Below are 18,115 nucleotides of genomic sequence, written 5' to 3' on the forward strand. Positions count from 1 at the left end.
TCCCCTCCCGCCCTAATGGCGATACTCCCTTTGCTGCCCTATTAGCTGAACTTGGGTTGGTGGATGTCTGGCGGAGAGCCCACCCCCACACCCGATTGTACTCCTGTTGCTCTCCTGCGTTTGGGAGCTTGTCTAGAATAGACTTGGGACTGGGGAACTCCACCCTTCTCCCCCTAATTGGTGACTCTGGGTATGGGGATAGACACATATCCGACCACTCCTCTTTGTGGATTGAGATGTCCCTATCTACTGACCTTGCACCTAGGAGTTGCAAGCTTAACCCTTTTTGGCTTACACTCTTTCCGCAGCCTGACCCCATAGCGAGTGCCCTTAAACTCTTCCTGCAGGACAATTTAGACTCGGCCTCTATAGATGTAGTCTGGGATGCAGCTAAGGCCTTCCTTAGAGGGCAATTTATCACTGCTATAAATGGTATAAAACAGAACACTAAAGCTTGGGAAATGGAGGTCGGTAGGGCACTCAGAGAGTCAGAGCAGGCCTATATTGCCAACCCCTCAGAGGACACAAAGAGAACTTGGTTGGGAGCGCAGTCTATGTCCAGACAGGTGGCTCTACAACTGGCAGAAAATAAACGATTTTTCCTACAACAAACACACTTTGAGGAAGGGGAATCAACAGGCCATATGCTGGCTCTGCTGGCAAAGGCTCAGGGTTCTACACCTATGGTTCACTCGCTGTGCGATTCGCAGGGGGTGACCCACTCGGATACCCCTGGGATCCTACAGATATTTCAGTCCTTTTATGCAGACTTGTACTCATCCAAAGTGCAGCCCGGTGACGAGGAGATTGTGGGCTTCCTGGACGGATGTGATATCCCATGCTTGTCTGCGTCAGATGGGGAGCTGTTGAACGCCCCCATAACGGAGGATGAATTGGCCTCTGCACTGGAACACTCCCATAATAAAGCTCCGGGGGCGGATGGCCTCCCATCCGAGGTATACAAGCGTTACGCTGGTGTTCTCCTACCCACTCTTTTGAAAGTGTTTAACAACGCCCTAGAGACAGGGGTTCTGCCTGCTTCTATGAACGAAGCAATCATAATTGTACTTCTAAAACCGGGTAAGATAGCGACATCACCGGACGCATACAGGCCCATCTCCTTGCTCACGACGGACGTTAAACTATTGGCTCGGGTCTTGGCAACGAGATTGTCCCTGGTAATCCATAAACTGATCCATAGGGATCAATCAGGGTTTATTCCCTCACGTTCGACTGCCCTAAATATTTGCCGTTTATTTCTAAACCTACAAGTCCCTGTGGATAACCCCGGGAATCAGGCCGTCCTCTCGCTGGACGCAGCTAAGGCCTTCAATAGTGTTGAATGGCCTTATCTGTGGAAAGTGATGGAAAGGATGGGGTTGGGCAGTACATTTATTAGCTGGGTCCAACTACTATATGCTAAGCCTACGGCTAGAATTAGAGCTAATGCGGAACTCTCCGAACCATTCATGCTGTATAGAGGCACGAGACAGGGGTGCCCTTTGTCGCCCCTGCTCTTTGCCATGGCGCTTGAGCCACTGGCAGCAAGAATGAGATCGGCTCCGGACATTGTTGGATTCTGCAGGCCCACTGGGACGGATGTGGTATCGCTATACGCGGATGACACCCTTATTTACCTGGGGGACACACAGGGTTCCCTAACAGCAACTATGCACTTGATTTCCCTATTTGGTACACTGTCCGGTTTTAAGATAAACTGGGACAAGTCTGTATTAATGCCCTTGTCCCCTTTAACGGCACCTCTACCCCCATGCGCAAACATGATACAGACGGTTGCGTCCTTTAAGTACCTGGGGGTTCAGATATCCCCCGAGGTGACGAACTAAGCCAATCTGAATCTTCTACCGCTATTACTTAAGTTCAGGGAAAAAAATGTAAAACTTGGTGCAAACTACCGCTATCGGTAGTGGGAAGGGTGAACCTCATCAAAATGGTATGGGCTCCGCAGTTGCTCTACGTTTGTCATAACTCGCCGACCTGGATTCCGAAACGTTGGTTCGATAAAATTGACTCTCAGTTTAGGGAATTAATATGGTGTAGGAAGACGGCCAGGCTTAGTTTACTTACCATGCAATATAAAAAGGACGAAGGGGGGTTGGCACTACCACATGCTAGATTGTATTTTTTGGCTTTGCAGCTTCAACATTTGGGTGGTTGGGGATCGGATGATCCCCTGGACCCGATACGCAGGATACTTGATGACACTGTCGCCCCGGACAGCATTGTCCAGGTTGGAAGCAGACTTCCCTCATATGGACAGGAGTTCCCCAACTATTATATTACTGAATACCCTGTGGTCCCATGTTAAACGACTGCTACGAATACGTGGCTTCCTTGGTCTCACCCCTATTTGGCGGAACGCTAACTATGGCGAGCTTTTTAAGCTCAAGGGATTTGGTAACTGGAGAAGGAGCGGCCTCCGGTACCTCTCGCAGTTGTATAGTGGCCGGGTGCTGAAGTCCTTCACGGAAATACAGGCTGAGTTTGGTATACCACGTAGGGACTTTTTTAAATACTTACAGTTACGACATGCGCTACAGGCGCAAGCCCGCAGTATGCAGCTTTGCCTAACGGATCATGCTGTAGTACAGGGGATATTCATGCAGACTGAACGAAAGGGTATGATATCTAGGGGGTATGACATGCTTCTTGACGCAATGCAGGACCCGGCACATCTTCCATGTCGGCAGAAGTGGGAGGCGGACCTGGGGCCTATGGACGCGGAGACCTGGAACCTTTGCTTGTCCTCCGCTCCGTTGGTGTCGGCCTCCCATAAACTCTCCCATCTATATCTACTGCATAGGGTGTATAGGACGCCAGTTAAACTGCACAGCTGGGGTGTTAGGGGGTCCCCCCTTTGCCCAAAATGTATGCGGGACCATGGGGATCTCATGCATATGTTCTGGAGGTGCCCGAAACTAAAAAGGTATTGGGATGAGATCCTTGACACTATCTCTTCTGTATTCTCTGTTGGTATTCCGCGGTGTCCATTGGTCTGCCTGCTGGGGGCCCTAGACGAAGAATCGTTAACGCCTTCGGCTCATACTTCCATTATTCGGTTATTATACGTAGCCAGGAAATTAATAGCGCGATTGAGGATAACACACAGGGTCCCCACCAGGCAGCAATGGACGGACCAAGTTAACCAGATGCTGATCAGGGAAAAAAATAACATACCAACACAGAAACGCACCGCACAGATTTCATGCTATGTGGAAGGGATGGCTCGAGGCTCCGGGGCTAGCCCCCCACCAACTTATACAGGACAGACTTTTACAGGGCTGAATGTGGATCCAGGGGCTTGTGCATGGAGGTACATAGACACTCTTGATCTCGTCATGGGGCTAATTCTATGTCTCTCCCTCACCCGGCATTTGTGGGGGGTGTGAGGAGAAACCAGCAGGACTGGGTGGAGGGATGCTGGACGTTGTGCATAACATTGTACTTATATGGTTGTCTCAAAATGCAATATGGTCTCAGAGAGAATGCCACTTTTGTTTCTATTCTTGGTTTATTTTTCTTATTTTTTTTCAGTTTTAATGACATTGCCTATGTCTCAGCGGTCTACAAACCGGGTCAATTTGTACTTTGTATTCCCAGTATACCTTTAGATGTAAAAACCAATGCTGCTGTACAACTATTTTCTATCCATGTTTGGTTTGTACCATATATGTTTTGCAATAAAAACTTATTTGATTTAAAAAAAAAAATAAAAAATATAAAAAGTGATGAATACCTTTTCTCATCAGCAGTATATAGCAGTCTTAGGACTTCTATCAGTGTCAGGTTAAAGCTTGTAGGAGGAGTTTTCAGGACTGTGGTTTTAACAGCCAAGTTCATAGAACAATGGTCCTCGAGACAGAAGGACCAAGAGATACAGATCTATGGAGTCTCTGCCAAGAGTCCAAGTATGTCTCAATATCACATCTTCCTGGGCCAATTCAATAACATAAGAATCACTGAATGTCCTCCATCTCAAAAGGTAGGAAAGGGAGAATGAAGAGGAGCTGAACCAATCCCAGTCTCACACAAGAATCCACTGCTAAGGCCAGAGGGTCCCTGGACCAGGAGACAAAATTATCTTTTTTTTTTTATCTGGACATCAGAAGATCCACATCTAGTATCCACCTCTTGTGGGCAAAAGGGGTCTGAAAGAGCTCTGGATGGAGAGCGCACACCCCTGAATCAAGATGCCGATTACTGAAAACATCCACCGCAAATTTTCTGAAAGGGCCAAGAAGGTTGAGAAGTTTGGACAGACTTCCAAAAGTTTGGTGGGCCATGCCATTTATGAAAATACATTGCTATCTTAGACTTGGCATTGAAAGACTAAAGACAAAACGTAAACTTCACATCAGGAGTAGAACTCCTGCTGGTAGGTGTGAGCTCTCTTTCTGGGGAAGGAGTATTCTTACCAATGGTGATCTCCTTGGTGTAATTAAGTAGGAGCCAAACAGATATCCACCTTTAAAAGAGTAAAACAATCAAAGCATTTTGCATGGGAGCACAGCTGACCAGCATTTAAAAGTGGAAGTACACTACTATCCAAGCCTAAACCTACCCCTATCCCCTTCTAAATCCTACTCCAACTACCCTGTAGAAAGGGGATGCTTATACTTACATATTCTTTGAGCGTACCGGTCACGTAATCAGCTTCCTGTCAACAGCTTAGGAGGGAGAGATATCCTACAATGGGGGCCCCATAGTAGGTCTATGGGGGGCATCTCCACTCAGGCATTGCAGCCATTGTAACATTGGCATCTTCCTTCTACAGGGCAGTTTGAATAGGATTTGGGGGGGGGGGGGGCAGATTTAAGCTTAGTTCACGTGGATAGTTTCATCCTGGAGATTTGGAGAAGTGCATTTGCAAGGCCATAGCTAAAAAAAAAAGGTCTAACAGGCTGTGAACTAAAGGGGAGGAAAGAGCACGAGAGATAGAGGGCAAGATTCACATAGCCTTGTAATGCAGAACATGCATACTTGCACTTATGGCCACATCCTTTGTAGAGCCCCAAAGTCCAGGTAAAGCCATCATGCAGTTCCTGCAGACGCTTTCAGCTAAGTCCTCATCCGCAGCTCACTGAGGCCAGTCATCATAAGGATGGACTAGGATTGAAGGTGAACTATGGTGTGTCCAAGTGCAACTTTGGGAACTGAGGTCATCTCCCATTATACAGCTCTTTTTGGGCAAACGTACACCCTACATTACATGGCTGCTTTCAGTATTAACTGATTAATAAAGATTAACAAAAAAAACAAAAAACAAAACAAACAAACACACCACACATTAGAGAAGTGTTAGGATACCTGACTGCATAATTGCTCAGTGGATTCATTAACTGATGAAGCATTGATAAACTCCCTTCAAACAATCCAATCTGATTTTATATATCAGCATTCCCCTAACTCCCAAGATCCCCGAAGAATAAATTGCTATTATTGCTATAAGTACATTGCTGTGAAGTTAAACAAGGTGCCTCATTTGTCAATGTAAAAATGTTAATTTATACTGCCTGTATACATCATCAGGTAATAGCTACTCTGCATTAAAGTAGTTTTTCAAGTAACGCTTTGGAATAAAAGGGATAGCCTCAGTGGATGCTACAGACAGTGCACAGCAGGCCTATCTCAGGACACTAACAAATGACGTCCAACGTCCCAAGGTAAGCAGCCAGCCATAGTTTGTCGTTTTAACTTATCCATGAAGCAGAATCTGGCAAACAAAATTACAAAATCTAGATGTTACCCTTACCCTAAGACTGCCACGTGTACAGGATTTTTCCATGATGTATTACCCAATTTACAAAGTGTACAACTTTCTAGAAATCGAGTTGGAGATAAAACATGACAAAAAGGCACGCAATACAGATAAACATTCCACTGTATTCCAAAGATCATGCAGCTCAGATCTTCTGCTTTCTCAAAATACAGCAACAGATAACTATCAGAATAAGGCAAAGAACAATGTACAAAGTGAAGCAACTCGGGGAAAAAAAATGGCAAATTGCACATAACCTCTGCCCTTTGCACTGCCGTATTAACATTTTGGCTGGTCTACATAGACTGTGCGTTTTCTTTCCTGTGGCCACGGGTTGCAGGAAAGAAAAAACTTGCACGATTATCCCCATCAGCACAGATGGCGCTTTTCAAATAATCCCTTTACTTTCCTCCACAAGTGTGTGAGTTATGGACTGGCTCTGTGCCATTGCTCTTTGCCTCACTATTACAATTTATATATATCTATATTTCTGCCATATACAAGCGCTTATATGCACCTTTACCAGCACATAGGATTCACTTGTCCCCTTTTGCCATCTCTTCCACAGTACATACTTCTGCTGCTGTGGCAGTAATTTCCCAGGTGTCTTGTGTGCGCATGCCCTAGCGATTGATTTGTGGACATATGCCTCACCATCTGTCCTACGTATGGATATGTGCGCAGCCAGCGTGTACCACTCATCTGTAGTGCTGTTTTGTTGTGTTGTTTTATTATTCTGGTCAAGTTACATTTGAATCTATGATATGCAAGTATATGTGGCTCTGTTTGTTTTTTTTTAGTATAAAAAAAAATAATATATATATATATATAAAAAAAAACTCTGACCACGGATGTATATCTTGCCTGATGTTGTTAGACGAGTCCTACCATGTACATTTTTATATTTACAGATTTGAATATAATTACCTAAACTTCATATTACCCCTGAAGAAGGAATATATTGATGTATCGTTGGTTTCCGAAACATTTTGGGTCCATGCCGTCTGAATTAGCCTGCCAACCCTTGCATGGTTTGGTCGCTGCTTTTTCTTGACGAGTTTGGGTCATTGTATTTATTATTCTACATATATCGACTATATTCATCAATGTACGATTCTGTTTTTTTACCCTTTTGATTACTCCAATAAAGTTGGCACCTGTGTGCCCTTATCTTTTACATTTATCACATTGAGTTTTAATCTCCGATACTTATTGCTGCCATAAAAAATCCAAGGGGACATCACCTATTGCACTGATGTGCATGTCTCTTTACATAATGCTTTTAGAATGTTGGCAGCAATAACCTAATCATCAATTTCTCAAGACTTTGTTTTTAGCGCTGACAGGTGGAATCCCTCTCCTGCCAAGCTATTGTCATCCCCGCCAGAAGACTGCGATTATTGTTCGCGACTATAATAGCTGCTTGCGATATTTCAAAGTGAATCCGCCAGGCTGGTTGTACCCCAATAGATTAACTTGGCACATTCAGCATGCCCATTAATGGTTTAAAGGTTTAGAAACCAGCCAAGATTCAAACCATGTATGGCTGGCCTAAGGCAAAAATCATATTTGTTGGTGCACCATGCTTGTTTACTTTCAATGCTAGGTGTTTGATGTTGCAGTCACCCAATTATCCTCTCTCCCCAACCCACCTCTGTGCTTCTCCCTGTTCTGCTGCTGGTTTCACAAGCAAGTGTGTGCTTGATTCAACTCCTTTAGTCTATGAATGAACCCAGAGTTGCTCAGACCTTAGTTCTTAAATGGGGTTGTAAATCCTCGTGTTTTGTCACCTTAATGCATCCTATGCATTAAGGTGAAAAAACACCTGGCAGCAACCGACCCTCCAGCCCCCCCGTTTTACCTGAGCCCTGTATTTCCCTCGGCAAGGACGCACTCTCTCCATGGGCAAAGGGCCCGAGTCCAGCATTCATGTCTATGGTTGCAAATGCTGGACTCTGGAGCATGCCCGCAAGGTAACCCCCCGGGGAGAGCGCTACTCCTAGGGTGTTATCTGATGCAGGGGGAAGAGCCACGAGAGCTGCCAGGGGACCTCAAAATGGACAATTGGGGCCAGTCTGTGCAAAACGAGCTGATCAGTGGAGGCAAGTATGATATGTTCATTATAAAAAAAAAGGGGACTCTCCATCCACAGTACATAGACGACACATAAACGTAGTTTGGACCTCTGATGCCTACGTAAAGAATACAGGTCATCACCCTGCGACAGCAATACAGCTTAAAAAAAAAAAAAAAACACCCCACACAAAAACAAAACACTTCTACCTGGATCAATCCTTGTCACTTTTAGACCCCTTTCACAGGAAGGCGCCTCTAAGGCCAGCTTCACACTGAGCTCATTTTAGTGGCACGTTATCGTTGTTTAAGCAGAACTTTTTGGCCGCTAGCCTGTGTTGCGCCGCTTCCAAAGCACTTTTGAGGCACTTTGTAAGCGCTGTCCATTGATTTCAATGGCAGGGCATTTTTGGAGCGCCAGAGATTGCTGCTTGCAGGACTTTTCCCCAATGTCCCGAAAATGCACTGCCCCAGTGTGGAAAGTCACACAAATGAATGGGAGGCGGTTTTCAGGCATTCAGAGGCTATTTCTAGCCCGCGCACGGCTCAGTGTGAACGTGCCCTAAAGCTACTTTCACACCGAGGCATTTTTTGCGCTAAAAATAGTGCCTGAAAAGCGCCTGTAAACTGCCTCTTCTGCAGCCCTAATGTGAAAGCCAGAGTGCTTTCACACCAGGGCACTGCGCTTGCAGGTTAGAATTATTTTTTTTTTTAAACCTGCAAGCAGAATCTCCACTCTTTAGCCACCCCTGTCATTGAAATCGATGGGCACCTCATCAAAGCACCTGCAAACCGCTTTAGTCAGCCTCACTTTTTGGGCGCTTTTACCCTTTCCTCGGCAGCTCGCGGGGGGGGGGGGGGGGGGTTTAAAACTAGTGACCAAAAAGCGCCACCATAACAGCGGTAAAGCGCCGCTAAAACTGCTAATGGGGTAGTAGTGCCCATTCATTTCAATGGGCAGGAGCAGCAGGGGGGTGGTGTATGTATACACTGCTCCTTCACCGACCCAAAGATGCCGCTTGCAGGACTTTTAACGTCCTGCGAGTGCATCGCCCCAGTGTGAAAGCACTCAGGCTGTCACACTGGGACTGCAGGGGAGGTGTTTTTCAGTCGCCATTTTTAGCCCTGATAAACAACCCAGTGTGAAAGGGGTCTAAGCGAGTTGAACTAAAAGCGCAAAATTGTATTCCCAAATCAAGCCAACTACCAATTCACCTCCCGACATTTGATGTCGATTAATATAGAGGAAGACCTGTACATAGTTCAAATCAAGACAGCAGCCTAGGCGACCCCTCTTCTCCTTCCTCCTATAGGGCCCTTTCAAACGGGTTTTCCAATCAAGTCCGTCTGTCAGTTTTCAGGCAGACCTGATCGGACACTACATTCAGCCCTATGGAGCGGCGGATGTCAGCGGTGACATGTCCACTGATATCCGATCCGTGAAATCCAGACAGATGGAAACCCTATTTTACATCAGTCTGGAGAAATTTATGAAAACGAACAGGCAGTCTGTTTTAATCTGATGGCCATAGAGGACAGCTGGGTTTTGACAGGTCCACCTCCGCACAGTGAGCGGAGACGGAACCTGCCATCCGCTTGCTCAGCTGGGATCAGCGGATCGATCACCGCTGAGCAAAGCGAAGTCTGTACACGGACAAGCCCGTGTTAAAGGACCATTACAGTTTTCCAAAGTTAGCAGCCACTTAAGATATAGCATGTGTAGCACGAAGGACCACGTGGGTTTAGGAGAATTAATGTATACATGTGAACATTATTTAACATTTATTCTGTATCCAATTACACTGTACTTTTCCCCTGTATTTGTACTAGGTTTTGAGAGTAGCTTTTCAAAAAAAATTTGCAATGCAACTTGCACAATCTTCAACAAAAATCTGGTTAATGCCTACCTTTGGTTGGTACCCCAATCCAGTTCAAGTAGCGGGTCAGTTTCTTGGAGATATAAGTCTTGCCCCGTGCAGGGAGACCGACCATCACAATGACAGTAGGACAATTGGTCATGCATACTGCAATAAAAAATAAAAATAAAATAGATTTTAGGGTAAAAGACAAAAATGCATATGAAAAACGTAGTTAAAACATTAAAAACGCATGTCAAAAAGTCAAAGCGTTTTTTTTTTTTTTTTTAATAACTACGTTTTTATTAGAAAGACATTTCTGTTTCCAAAGAGAAAGACAGTTCATTGCCTGTTTCAGTCTCCTTCCTAACATTATAATTTTATCGGCTAAAACCTGCACCGAGCAGGCATTAGTAGAGGGGGGGGAGGGGGGGGTAATATATACACATTTTATAAAACTCAGATTTATTGATCGATATAGTGAATCACAGTCCTCTATAATTATTAAGATTAACTAAAGAAAAAGATGCAGCGCTAAATAAAATTCAACTATGTGAAAAAACGGTGATAAGGTCTCAATGTTGATGCAAAACAAAATTATTCAATAAAACACTCAAAACAACATTTCATACAATTCACACAAAAAATTCTGAGCTCTCTGCCTGGGAAACACGGACAACGCTGGTCTGTGAAGAGCAAAAGTTATAGTGATCGCTGCGGAGGACGGTATTGGTTGTGGGGGAAGACCTGTTTTCACTTTGCTTGATGCGTCTATCCTCATGGTGGTCATCTGAAGTCGATAAGGAGCCTTAATACTCACTTGGGTGTGAACTGTTCTGGATATGGGATCTTCCTTCACTGCTATCCTGGTTTGGAGTAGCACCTTTTATTTTACGGACTTTCATTTATTCAAATAATTTTTTATGCATTATTTCAATTGGGACTCTTTTCGTTCTATCGATTGATTCAGTTACCTTCAATATTTATGCTGCTGCTTTGATTAATTCATTTAGGTTATATGGTGACTGCTTTAGTTTTCTGAGAGTCTTTCACCACTACTTGGATTATTGGTGTTCATAATTATCAGAATTTTTTGTGCGATTTAATTGTATGAAATGTTATTTTGAGCGTTTTATTGAATAATTTTACGTTTCGTATCAACATTTTTAATTTAGCTCTGCATCTTTTTCTTTTGTAGGTCATTTGAGTTTGGTATCAAGCTTTGTGGTGCTGGCAAGCTCTTTATTTGCTTAGTATTGCTTTCTTTTTCCTAGCACAGCGTTTACCTTTTGGTTTTTTTAAATATTATTAAGATTTATTCACTTGTGCAACTCGCTTGTTTAAACTCCATGAATGGGTTAACTAGATTATGTTTTTTTTTTTTAAGTTAGGTTATGCCTTTATGTTTTTTGGCACTTTGAATTATAGGGAGGTTTTTGGTGGATAGATATCACCATTGTCTTTTTATTATTATTTGTTAGGGAAGGGTTGCCCATATTCAACATGGCATTTGTGGTTCTGCACACGTGACTCAGAACAAGGTGGGGCTCTGTTTATAAGGTGGTGAGTCAATACACGGCTGCTTCCCCATTGACAGCGTCACGTATGACAAAACACGTCTGGAGGAGGGTATGGGTCTTACTAGGAGGACGGGCGTCTGTTGCGTGCTAGCCAGCTGTTTTTATAGATTTTAAACCTACTTATGTAAGCGCAATACTTTTTCTTACAATCAAAAAGTTAGACAATATTACACTATGGTTAGTCTCTCTTTTTGGGTCCTTTGCTAAACTAAACGATTGTGGACTTTACAGTGGTGCCGGTGTGTGAGAAACCATTGTAGCCAACTGTCTAGGGTCATATACTCCAAGATCTTCTGTGCAAGTAAAGGCCTTGGCTGGGCTATAGCTACATTCCTAGTTTAGCTTGCCATCTGGTAAGCAAGTTTTTCTTATGGCGGCGGTGCGGTTCAGGGAGTGGATCACTGTGGTGTCAGTATCAACAGGATTTGTCCCACCATTTTCAACTATGGAAGCATTTCATGTTATTCAATCAATTATCCTGATTCATCAATTGGTTCTATTCTAGCATGGCTTCTCTCATTTATTTAGCTTTATAATAATATGTTGTAATGTCATTTGAGTTAATATGAAGTAGCTTAAACCTGTGTCTTTATAGTCAGTGATGATCAAAATATCAAATATCTAGCTATAATTCTGCAAACATCTTATTCATAGGTTATTAAAGTATTTTACAAAATTCGTGCTCGAGGCCCTGATGAAGCGGGACCTCCCACGAAACGCGTAGGCCATCTGTTTTGATCTCTTCAGTCAGGGCCAGCACAACCTGGACCGAACAGTAACTGATTTTAACCTGTTAACACTGTAAATTTTTTATTCAACCATCTGTATATGAAAAAGAATAATTATATTTTTATTCTTTAGCATATGTATTTATTAAACCCTACAAAGATACGCACAAAGTCCCACCCCACTCCATTTTTGTGGCAAATATAATTTGGCAGCCATAATCCAAATGCCTCCTAAACGCCTACAAACCACCTCCTAAAAATGATCCAGCATGGACTGCTTTATCGGGGAGTGGTAGACCTGTTGCTGGTGCCCACCTAGCCTTGCTATTTTATCTCAAAGCGCCTCCTAGTTTCTTATTTAAATTACAGGTATTGAAAAAGTGCTAACAATTTATGCAGCACTTTACATATTGTACTGCCGCACAAGCCCCTGCCTTCAAGAACCTTACAATGTAAGGTCCCTTCTTCACATGCATACATACACAAGGTGGTGTCCTTGTGGAGATCTGACCGAGTAGCCTAGTGCTGCAAGGCAGAAATGCGAACCACTTGTTCTTATTTTAAAGTGCAGAATGATTAGCCTTTATGTCGCATGCAATTTTTAAAATTGCGAGGGCAGACAATATAGTGCTTAACCACTTCAGCCCCGGACCAATAAACACCTTAAGGACCAGAGGTCTTTTTCCAATTTCGCACTGCGCCGCTTTAACTGGTAATTGCGCGGTCATGCAATATTGCACCCAAACGAAATTTGCGTCCTTTTCTTCCCACAAATAGAGCTTTCTTTTGATGGTATTTGATTGCCTCTGCGATTTTTATTTTTTGCGATATAAATGGAAAAAGAGCGAAAATTTTGAAAAAAAAAAAAAAAGATATTTTCTTCTTTTTGTTATAAGAAAAATCAAATAAACTAAATTTTAGTCATACATTGAGGGCAAAATTTATTCAGCCACATGTCTTTAGTAAAAAAAAAAATGTCAATAAGTGTATATTTTTTGGTTTGCGCAAAAGTTATAGCGTCTACAAACTAGAGTACATATTCTGGAATTTACACAGCTTTTAATTTATGACTGCCTATCTCATTTCTTGAGGTGCTAAAATGGCAGGGCAGTACAAACCCCCCCCCCCCCCCAAATGACCCCATTTTGGAAAGTAGACACCCCAAGGAAATTGCTGATGGGTATGTTGAGCCCATTGAATATTTTTTTTTTTTTTTTTTTTGTCCTTAGGGATTGAATAATGACAAAAAAAAAATAAAAAAATTACAAAAAGTTGTCACTAAATGATATATTGCTCACACATGCCATGGGCATATGTGAAATGACACCCCAAAATACATTCTGCTGCTTCTCCTGAGTACAGGGATACCACATGTGTGGGACTTTTTGGGAGCCTAGCCGCGTACGGGACCCCGAAATCCAAGCACCGCCTTCAGGATTTCTAAGGGCATAAATTTTTTTAATTTTACCCTCACTACCTATCACAGTTTTGAAGGCCATAAAATGCCAAGATGGCACAAAACCCCCCCCCAAATGACCCCATTTTGGAAAGTAGACACCCCAAGCTATTTGCTGAGGGCCATGTTGAGACCATTGAATATTTATTTTTTGTCCCAAGTGATTGAATAATGACAAAAAAAAAAAAAAAAAAAAAAATTTTTTACAAAAAGTTGTCACTAAATGATATATTGCTCACACATGCCATGGTTATATGTGGAATTGCACCCCAAAATATATTCCGCTACTTCTCCCGAGTATGGGGATACCACATGTGTGGGACTTTTTGGGAGTCTAGTCGCGCACGGCACCCCGAAAACCAATCACCACCTTCAGGATTTCTAAGGGTGTAAATTTTTGATTTTACTCCTCACTACCTATCACAGTTTCGAAGGCCATAAAATGCCAAAATAGCACAAAACCCCCCAAAATGACCCCATTTTGGAAAGTAGACACCCCAAGCTATTTACTGAGAGGCATGTTGAGTCCATGGAATATTTTATATTTTGCCACAAGTTGCGGGAATATTACAAATTTTTTTTTTTTTGCACAAAGTTGTCACTAAATGATATATTGCTCACACATGCTATGGGCATAAGTCAAATTACACCCCAAAATAAATTCTGCTGCTTCTCCCGAGTACGGGGATACCACATGTGGGGGACTTTTTGGGAGCCTAGCCACGTACGGGCCCCCGAAAACCAAGCACTGCCTTCCGGATTTAAATATAAAATGCTACCAAAAAAAACTGTTAGCGATCGCAGGGATCAGGCCTGACTCTGCGATCGCTGCAGTTATGCGTTTAGTGTTTTGTAAGTGACAGTGATCGATCGATACTGCACTTGGGTGGGCTGGGCAGAGGGGCAAAACGCAGGTGCTAGCAGGTATCTGGGCTTATCCCGCTAACAATGCGTTTTTTTGGAACCCTGAACTGCTGGGGACGCTAGTATAGATCTGATCAGATCAGATATTGATCTGTTCAGATTCTATACCACTACGGGAGGTTTATGCTTTGCGCGTGGGTGTTAGCGGTACTGGCACTAACCTAGCGCGACGCAGACCCTGACCCTAAAACCTAATTGATATCACCCGCCGGGTGATCAGGGGGTTAAACCTTTATTGGGTAATAAATGGTGGGTGCCCTGATGCTATAAAAAACAAACTAACCAGAGTCACCCGTAACACTTATAAGGTGATCAGTGGTGAAAGGGTTAACTAGGGGCAATCAGGGGGTTCAAATTTTTATTAGGTAGTATATGGGGGTCCCTGGCGCTATATAAAAACCTGACGGGGAACCTAAATAACTGGCTAACCAGCGTCACCAGTGACACTTATACTGTGATCGCTGGTGAAAGGGTTAACTAGGGGCAATTGGGTAGTATATGGGGGTACCTAGCGCTATAAAAACCTGGCGGTGAACCTAAAAAAATAACTAGCTACCCAGCGACAGTAGCGACACTGATGCAGCGATCAGAAAAATGATCGCTTAGTGACACTGGCAAAAGGGGGTGAAAGGGTTAACTAGCAGCAATCAGGGGGTTAAAACCATTATTGGGTAGTATATCGGGGTACCTAGCGCTATAAAAACCTGGCGGTGAACCTAAAAAAATAACTAGCTACCCAGCGACAGTAGCGACACTGATGCAGCGATCAGAAAAATGATCGCTTAGTGACACTGGCAAAAGGGGGTGAAAGGGTTAACTCTAGGGGCAATCAGGGGGTTAAATCTTTATTGGGGGGTGATGGGGGGCTACCCTGGACCTAACACTAACTGTCCTGACAGTTTTTACTGTCACAACTGACACTGAATGCAGTGATCAGTAAAGAAATGATCAATGCAATCAGTGACACTGTGACTGGGGGGGGGGTTTGTGTGCACCTACATGTCAGTGTAGTGTTGGTGCACACTTACTTTGTGTCTTCTCCTCGTAGTCCGGTCAAAAAGACCGCCCCGAGGAGAATGACATCACTTCCTCCTTCCTGTGTAAACAATACACAGTGGGAGGAAGCTTCTCATTGGCCAGGAGCGATCCAGAGGGGGTGGCCGCAAAACCAACGGCCATCCCCTCATCACGGAACGCTCCCGGAGGGAAACGGACCGCCGTATCCAGCGGGAGGGAGTCCGATCGGACCCCCCACCCGCTGGAAGGCAGGCACGTACATGTACGTGCTTGTGCCTGCCTGTGCCATTGTGTTGACGTACATTGGCAATACCTGCGGTCCTTAAGTGGTTAAAGTATACCTAAAAGGCAACACTTTTTTTTTTTTTACTTTCGGATAGAATGGAGATGGCATTAGATACTGATACAACGAAATTTCAGCTGCTAAAAATTATAGGCCAAACATAGGGTTTTCAGCAATCTAATTTAAAAAAAAAAAAAGGGGGGTGCAGATAATGGCTGCTGAGAACGCCAGTGATTTTAGTGCTTATGGTGCGTTTTTCATAGGTCATGTGACATGTGTCATGCATTCAAAACGCAACACGGGTGCATTTTTGATGCTGTGTTGCTGCGTTTTTGATGCATTTCAAAGGGGAGGTGCATTTTTGGTGGGTTTTCTTCTTAACTGACCAAAAATGCAGCAAGCTGGATTTTTAACACTGCTTCAAAACGATGCCAATTATAAAACACATTCACATAAAGCAGGGTTCCACCCTAAAGTGGAACCTCCGCTGATCGGATCCCTCCCCCCCTCCGGTGTCACAATTGGCACCTTTCAGGGGGGAGGGGGGTGGAGATACCTGTCAAAGACAGGTATTTACACCCACTTCCGGGCATAGACTCCCGTTTCCTGTCCTGCCGCGCTGTCTGCTGGGACACACACGGGTCTCAGAGACAGCGCAGAGAATTCCTATTGCGCTGCGCGACTCGCGCATGCGCAGTAGGGAACCGGGAAGTGAAGCCGATTCGCTTCACTTCCTGATCCCCTCACCTAGAATGGTGGCGGCAGCAGCCGAGGGATCGATCGGCCTCGCTGGAACCCGGGACAGGTGATTGTCCATTTATTAAAAGTCAGCAGCTGTAGTATTTATAGCTGCTGGCTTTTAATATTTTTTTTTTTTTTTTGGTGGAATCCCTCTTTAAGTAATGATATTAAAGTCATATATATATATATATATATATTTTTTTTTTTTAAAGTGCATCCTGAGTTTTCGGTACCAGGAAGTGAAGTGAAATCTCCGCAATGGACCACAGATGGCAAAAAAAAAAAAAAAAAAAAAAAAAAAAAACACCTGACAGGGGTTATATAACCCTCTGCTCTATCCAAAATGAAAATTACATTTTGCCTATAGTTCAAATTTAAAGAATATGCAAACCCAACAAGTCATATTCTGCCTATGTGCCTGTTGTACCATGTACTTGTATGAAAAAGTATCCTGTTCTCTTTGTATTGCTTCCTTTGTATGAAATCCCTGGTGTTCCTGCAAGTCCCTTTCCTATTAAAAACTGAGCACACTAGGCATGAGAGCACATCATGGTCAGTTCTCTAGCTGTGCTGGGAATTCCAGGCTGATCTCCCCATTGATCAGACTTGTCCTGACAACCACCTCACTGGGAAGACCAATGTTTTCGCCTTCCCTAGCTCTGAGCTCCTTATGCAGTCGAGAACAGAGATTGATGTGATCAGCCTAAACAGATGAAGAAATTCGTTTTTTTGGGATATTATAGCAAAAAATTTTTTTTTTTTTCAAAATTGTTGCTCTTCTTGTTTATAGCGCAAAAAAATAAAAGCCACAGAGGTAATCAAATACCACCAAAAGAAAGCTCTATTGTGGGAAATACATAAATTTAAAAAACTTCAATTTTGTTTGGTTACGTCATACGACCGCGTAATTGCCACATCACAAAAAATAGCCTGAACATTAAAGAGGAAGTAAACTCTCCCACTGATGCTTCTTTTCATTAAGTCCATTATAATAAGTCATTATCAGACTATAGCCACTGTAATCCAGCCCAAATCGCATATTACTTACTGTTTAAAGAAACCTTAAAAAATAAAATAAAAAATATTTCCAGGGGTTAGGCAGCACCATCTTAAGTATTGTTTTCTGAGTCCACAGTGGAGTGCATTTCTGCCCTTACATTGAGCACTTCCTGTACTGTTAACCAAGCCTCCTTCTCAATCCAACGTTTCTATGGCAACCCTGCTTCCCTGTTCATAGCTTACTTGTTTATTTAATAGTATTTACTTGTGCCGATATCTAATGTTTCCCTTTGTCAGACTTTTTAGCTTCAGCTGATAAGACTGCAGTAATGGCCAGGTTTAGACTGTATGTGAGGTCACATGGTTTGTAGGAGGAAGCTCTGAGTGATTAGCAGATTTCAGTGTTGTGCCGTAGGAAGTCCTGATAACAGATAAGACAGAGTGTGCCTTAAATCAGGGGAGATCTGGGCATGCTCAGTGACTTCATTCTACAGAACAAGGATTACAACAATACTAAGCAAGTAAGGAGATATCTACAAGCAGTGTTCATTACGGTTTTTATTAGGGATGCACCGAAATTTCGGCCGCCGAAACATATCGGCCGAAAATGGCCCTTTCGGCAAAAAGCCGAAAGAGAATTTCCGCCGATACTGGTGCTGAAAATGGGGCGGGGCTTGGC

At 43.4% G+C, this 18,115-nt stretch overlaps 1 protein-coding gene across 6 annotated transcripts in view; it reads right to left on the minus strand.

The window, feature by feature from the left end:
• LOC143927855 (6-phosphofructo-2-kinase/fructose-2,6-bisphosphatase 4-like) overlaps positions 1-18,115 on the minus strand; it is a 189,278-nt gene that overhangs the window by 76,003 nt on the left and 95,160 nt on the right. For all 6 annotated transcript variants that reach the window (XM_077452282.1, XM_077452285.1, XM_077452283.1 and 3 more), the window contains exon 2: positions 9,760-9,876. In XM_077452282.1, the coding sequence (XP_077308408.1) occupies positions 9,760-9,876 (117 nt within the window). The remainder of the gene's footprint in view (positions 1-9,759; positions 9,877-18,115) is intronic.

This window comes from Lithobates pipiens, unplaced genomic scaffold (genome assembly GCF_037356315.1).
Source record: "Lithobates pipiens isolate NorthernLeopardFrog02 unplaced genomic scaffold, aLitPip1_a1.2 Scaffold_23, whole genome shotgun sequence".
NCBI classification, from domain to species: domain Eukaryota; kingdom Metazoa; phylum Chordata; class Amphibia; order Anura; family Ranidae; genus Lithobates; species Lithobates pipiens.